At 54.7% G+C, this 6,087-nt stretch overlaps 1 protein-coding gene across 1 annotated transcript; it reads left to right on the top strand.

Annotated features, from left to right (window-relative positions):
• Positions 1–20: 20 nt before the first annotated feature.
• PUNSTDRAFT_139549 (uncharacterized protein) lies at positions 21–5,248 on the top strand (the record flags this gene model as incomplete). The annotated part of the gene is made up of 15 exons (XM_007389264.1): positions 21–116; positions 175–264; positions 323–679; positions 731–2,072; positions 2,125–2,330; positions 2,391–2,560; positions 2,614–2,762; positions 2,815–3,060; positions 3,115–3,647; positions 3,701–3,964; positions 4,022–4,105; positions 4,153–4,306; positions 4,369–4,432; positions 4,489–5,135; positions 5,208–5,248. The coding sequence occupies 15 exons, from the start codon at positions 21–23 to the stop codon at positions 5,246–5,248; spliced, it is 4,443 nt and encodes a 1,480-aa protein (XP_007389326.1).
• Positions 5,249–6,087: the final 839 nt, after the last annotated feature.

The following is a 6,087-nucleotide window of genomic DNA, read 5'->3' as shown; positions in this document are numbered from 1 at the left end:
TCGCTGACTTACCCTGCCCTATGCAGACGACTTCGAGCGGATCGCCAGGCGGTCCTTCCGTGCCGATGGACGCGACCATCCCGCACACGGCTCCGGATGGCCCTCGAAGCAAGGAGGTGCGTTGCGTGGTTGCGTGCGACGTCGCTGCTCGCTGACTTACCCCACCCTATGCAGATGACTTTAAGCGGATCGCCAGGGGATACTTCCGTGCCGATGGACGCGACCACCTCGCACATGGCTCCGGATGACTCTCGAAGAAAGGAGGTGCGTTGCATGGTTGCATGCGACATCACTGTTTGCTGACTTATCTTGACCTGCATAGATGCCTCTGAGTGGGTCGTCCAGCAGCGGACTTCGGCCGGTTGTACTTCCAGGCGCAGATCACGACCGCGATTCAAGACAGCTTTTAGACCCCATGAAGGGATTACAGGCCAGGGCAAAGGCTGCATTGTCTTTGTTCAATAGTGTATTGTCGGATCCTCTGCCGGCTCATGGCCCGGAAAATGCCACAAGCAACTATGATCCATCGGCAATTATAAACACATTTCAGTCGACTATCGCTACGGCTATGGCAACCGCCGATGCTTTGCAACCACTATCGAACCCGGAGTTTGCGATACCAAGCCGCCCTCCCCCTAGTGGCAAGAGACTCGTCTTTGATGGCGTTGAACTCGCACCGGTGCGTGCCTTCATATGACATTTCTTTCATGCTCTAACCGTCATTTCACAGCTTGCGTCGATTCGCGGCGCTCGTGATTCTCCCGGAAATCCTTTCCGTACCATCAATACCGTAACTGCATTCGACGACCGCGGATCTGTCCCGACCTCGCCGCCTGGCTTGCCGCCCTCTTCCCCTCCAAGGTCTTCACCATCTCCCCGATCGCGAGTGACCATCGAAGATGTTGACGATGAAGACGATCTCCCACTTCCCTCTCCGGATCAAATGTCCACTCGATCGCGAGTCGTCATGGAAGATCTCGATGATTTCATAGATGGAGAACCCATGCCTGATCTTATAGAGTGCCCCGAAGATGAGTCTGCCGCCGAGTCAGAGGATGAAGATGACGGGCACTATCCGAAGGCTCCCACTTCGAGAACTGCTCATTTCGGCAATCACTGGGAGGTCGACGGAGGCGGTCGCGTGGTGGATTACGATGAGTTGACGGAGGACTACAAAAGGCCGACAGGGACTCGCGGTCGTGTTCGCAAGGCCGCAGATACAGACGAAGAACACGGTCATGATGCTGACTCCCGGGGGGCTACCCCTTTGGAATTGCCTCGTCGGCATCGCGAGGAGCTAGACCAAGACAGCGGTATGGAGGTTTACGAGGAACCGATGCACGATGACGACGTCGATGAAGACGACGATAGCAATAACGAGGATGACGACAACAATGACGAACTGATGCAGACTCGCAGTGACCGTAGACGGAGGGAGTCTGCCAAGAACGTAGGGCATAGCGCAGAGGATGGAAGCGAGGCAAGCGGCTCGGACTGGGGGGATGATAGGAGTGGAGCCGAGGGATCCGATGAGGAGGCCGAGGATGCGGATGAGGATGAGCCGGCGAAGAAGAAAGGTCGCAGAGCACGCGAGGCGAAGAAGTCGAAGAACGTCGGTGACCAAGACGAGGTATCTGAGGGCGACGAGGAGCAGGCGAAGAAGAAAAGTCGCAAAGCACACGAGGCGAAGAAGTCGAAGAACGTCGGTGACCAAGACGAGGGATCTGACGGCAACGAGGAGGGCGACGAGGAGCCGGCGAAGAAGAAAGGTCGCACAGCACGCGAGGCGAAGAAGTCAAAGAACGTCGGTGATGAAGACGATGTCCGTGGAACGAGCAAGAAAAAGAAATCGTCACAGACCGGTTCGATACGGCGAGAGCATCAGGAGATGATCGACGAGTTTAAGGACAAAACTGACCAATTCGTATCAAAAATGGCAAAGCTCACGAAAAAGTCCCCGGCCTTGATCGCGCAAATGCTACGGCCGAATGTTCCTCAGCAGCACCGTGCAAGAAACATCTGGGACATCTTTTCGTCCTGGTATGCTAAGGAACAGCCTAAGAGGAACGATGGTAAGCTTCCCGTGCCTTTCATGCCTAAAATCTATACCGACCACTTGAACAGAATCTAGGGCGCAATTCATGGAGCGGCTGCGGAAGGAGTATCAGCGACAGATCCAACATATCGAGGACAAGGAGAAGAGAGAAGAAGCGATCCAGAAGTACCTCGACTGGCGGGGCGATCTCGAAGCGGACTATCTTGACCGCTTATCTCAGACAGGCGGCCTCAAGCAGGAGTTCAACCGCGGAGTTGCCGAAGTCAACAACATCGTACGTGTCTCCAGTAGATATCGGTGGTCAACTGCAAGGGAAGCTAATCGTGCATCGCAGGCGCGACACTTGTATCATAGCCTAGGTCTGCACGTCTTCGGTTATGTCATCGATGCCCATGGTCCGTGTGGTTTCACCATGTTCGGTGGTTCTCCGGAGTGGGAAGAAATCAAGAAGCTTTATGTGAAAGATCATTTCGGCACCATGGCCAATTACCAGGCCGTCATTCGGTAGGTTTTTACACGTCTCGTAACTTCCTTAAGTTCTCACACGGACTCTGCAGAGTAATTGAGCTACGAAAGGCTGGCCTCGCGGTTCCAGAACTGCCTCTACCAACGCGAAACGGCTACCAGATCCCCGTTCAAAATGAAGGCGAATCTCCTCGGGACTACGAGCATCGCACCTTCAAATATCTTATGAAGCAAAAATGCGGTAGGCATATGTGGTCGTATCTGTTGTACGAAGCAGCCCTAATGTCCCGCAGTTGAGAATGGCGTAGTTATCGAGACTTATCGCTTCCCCTGGGCCAAGATCCTAGAATTCCTGGCAGCCAACAGCTTGCGCATCGTGAACATGCACCCGCATTTCGTGTTGAAGAAGAAGCCGAAGGGTGGATATGGCTTCAATTTCCGCGGGGAGAACGTAGATGTGACGATCAGGCAAATTGTCGAACCTTTCCTCTCCGAGAACGCACTCGGTTCCAAGTTCAGCCTTGAGCCGTGGTCCGATGGTTTGCTCTCGCTTTCTCATTTTGCAAATATGTACTCATATCAACCGCCGTTAGAGGAATACGCCAAGGCCTGGAACCGCAAGGCTGACCTGCCGCTCATATTAGGCTGGCCCCTCACGGATGAAGAACCGACCATCGTCTTCAACGAGCGCAAGCAATGCGTCATGTACCGACTCGATCAAACGCTCTACTACAAAAAACAACTTGCTTTGGAACTCAGGGCGGACAAAGCCATCAGTAAGGCCATCAAGGCGAGCATGGCTAACAAGAAGGCTACGGAGCTCGACGCGCAAGGTCTATACAAGATGGACGACGATGGAAGCGACATCGACGACGGCGATATGGCCAACGACGGCGATGTGGCTAACGACGGCTATGTTTATGACGCAGACGAAGCGGCCGAATACGCTGCCGTTCACGACGAGTGGGCGGCTGCATATGCCACTGGCCCTTTTGCCGGCGAGGAGGCTGAGCTTCCCAATATTGCTCAAGAAGACGGAGAGGACTTCGCCTCGGCGCGTGATGACGACGCGGCCAGCTGGGGAAACGGTGTAGACGCCTACGAATCAGCGGGGGTTGAATACTCGGTGACGTCCCTTTTTCATGTCTGAACGCCCCAGATGCTGACGATGCTCCGAAGGTTGACGAGGTTGGGGGCGATATTGCGGACACTCAACACTATTGGGATGGAGAAGAATTTCAATACGAGGGCGAACATGAATACGATGAAGAGGCACCGCTGGCAACTTCAGGCCACGTCTATGAAGTTCCCCCAGATGCCAGAGCGCTGTCAAACCTCACGACGCGTGGTGTAATTAATGGCGGACACAATGACGACGAACTCATGAATAGTGCATACCGGGTGGCTGAAGGGGGTCATCCGCTCGAGAGGGTGTCTCGTCAGGTGCGCGATCATCGTCACATCGTCTCTGGATATTTGACAAACATCAACGTACTTAAGCCTCATGGTGATCAACATTACAACCCTGAAGGGCGCCGTCGTCGCATCACCTTGACGCAGTCTGACGAAGAACCGCAACCTCGTGTACGATATCGCTATTGCATCTATATCTCTAGCTCACATGACTTCAGTTCAAACGCAGGAAAGTCACCGGAACCATGGAGTCATCCATCCAGCCAATGGCTCCACGCAATATTGAGCAACGACCGGTTCGCGGCCGACAAACTAACGAAGAATATGGAGCTTCGAGACCGAACCTCGCGGTCGTTCATACGGATTATGCTCGTCCGCGATTGGCCAAGCCGATGAACCGCGTTGCTACAAATGTAGAATCACGGCACCATAAGGGACCTCCCCCGACAGCTCTGACCTCTGGTGGTGCCGCATCAGAGCGTCCGTTGTCAAGATTCAGTACGCCTATGCTTCAATGTAATACGTCCGTACTAACAGGTGTCGTTCGCCGTCAGGCAATTCGTCTATCACTCCCTCAAACGTTGCACCGACCGCTGCGCACCTACCGTCAAGTCACACGTCTGCGTGGCCCAGCGCACCGTCCGACTCAGCGCCAACTGCCTCGCGCCCACTGTCGCGCAACATGTCCATACGGCCAGGCGCACCGTCTCACTCAATGCCGACCGTGTCACGTCCACCGCTGGGCAACGCGTCCGTACGGCCCGGCGTACCGTCCAATTCGATGTCGACTGCCTCGCGCACGTCGTCGGGCAACGCGCCCGCACGGCCCAGCGCACCGTCCGAACCGGCACCAACCACCTTGCACCCACCGTCGCGCAACGTGTCCGTACGGCCAGGCGCACCGTCCCACTCGGCGACCACCGCCTCGCGCCCACCGTCGCGCAACGCGTCCGTACGGCCAGGCGCACCATCCCACTCGGCGCCCACCGCCGCGCGCCCAGCGTCGCGCAATGCGCCGGCATGGACCAGTGCGCCGTCCGATTCAATGCCAACCACCTTGCGCCGCCCACTGCTGGGCAACGCGTCCACACGGCCCGGTGCACCGTCCAGTTCGATGCCGACCGCCTCGCGCACGTCGTCCGGGAGGCGGCCTTCCCACGCGACGCTGGCAGCTCCGAACGCATCATCAAGCGATCCGGCCGTGCGTGCTGGCACTCAAATTCGTAGTGTTCAGCCCCTATCGCCTATCACAGAAGCGATGCATCATCCACAGCGTCCGAAGCCGAAACCACGACCGGTCAACTTAAAGCGTAAAAGAGACGAAGAACGAGACCTGTAGTACAGACTGCATGCACGACCATGTACTGATGAAGTAGTTGTTGAATTTATCTATATGTATGGTTATCAAGACTCTGGTGTATGAGGTGTACGGGTGGAACACGAACATGACTTACGCACGGTGCAGAACTGATAACTTAAAGACCCGACTGGAGCTAGAGCATCACATGATATAAGTGAAACCGTGTTGCTGGCAACCCGAATCCGAGGTGCACATCTTACACATTAGGTTGCTCCGGCTACGGTGGGTAGATGGATGAGGCCACACAAGACTTCATACACAAGCCATTCAACAAAGTGGTCCCACCACATTTTGCCACCACATCCCTTGGAACTATGTAGATTGTGTTTGCTCTACCAGTGTACACAGTATATATGGAGTAGTGTTCACATATGTGAACATACAATATGGGGTTATGAAGGACGAGACATCACGAGTTGAGGTAGGTCCACTGCAATGTGCGCAGGTACTTCCATGACACCTCCAATCAAAGGCTATGGTATCACCCAGAAGAGGGATCATCTCTGGTAGTGCCAGTAGAAGGCAGCAGCGAGCATGGTAATTCCATGAGATGGTCTATCTATGAATGGTAATCCCAGTGAGGAATGATAAGAGGACTGGAAGCTCCTCGCGTATGACAGGGTTAATGGTAGCTCCATGGTGATATCTATGATATGGTGGTAACACCCGGAGGAGAAATATGGTGCTCCCCCCAAGCATTTAGGACCTACCAGTGTAACAACCAAGCAAGTAGACCATGGAAGCTCCGCCGATGTATTTGGTCCTTCCAAGGTGAGATGATAATATTACTGGG

Source organism: Punctularia strigosozonata (assembly GCF_000264995.1).
Source record: "Punctularia strigosozonata HHB-11173 SS5 unplaced genomic scaffold PUNSTscaffold_28, whole genome shotgun sequence".
In the NCBI taxonomy this organism is placed as follows: domain Eukaryota; kingdom Fungi; phylum Basidiomycota; class Agaricomycetes; order Corticiales; family Punctulariaceae; genus Punctularia; species Punctularia strigosozonata.
The sequence above is the reverse complement of the archived record's forward strand: the minus strand, read 5'-3'. Positions and strand labels throughout refer to the sequence as shown.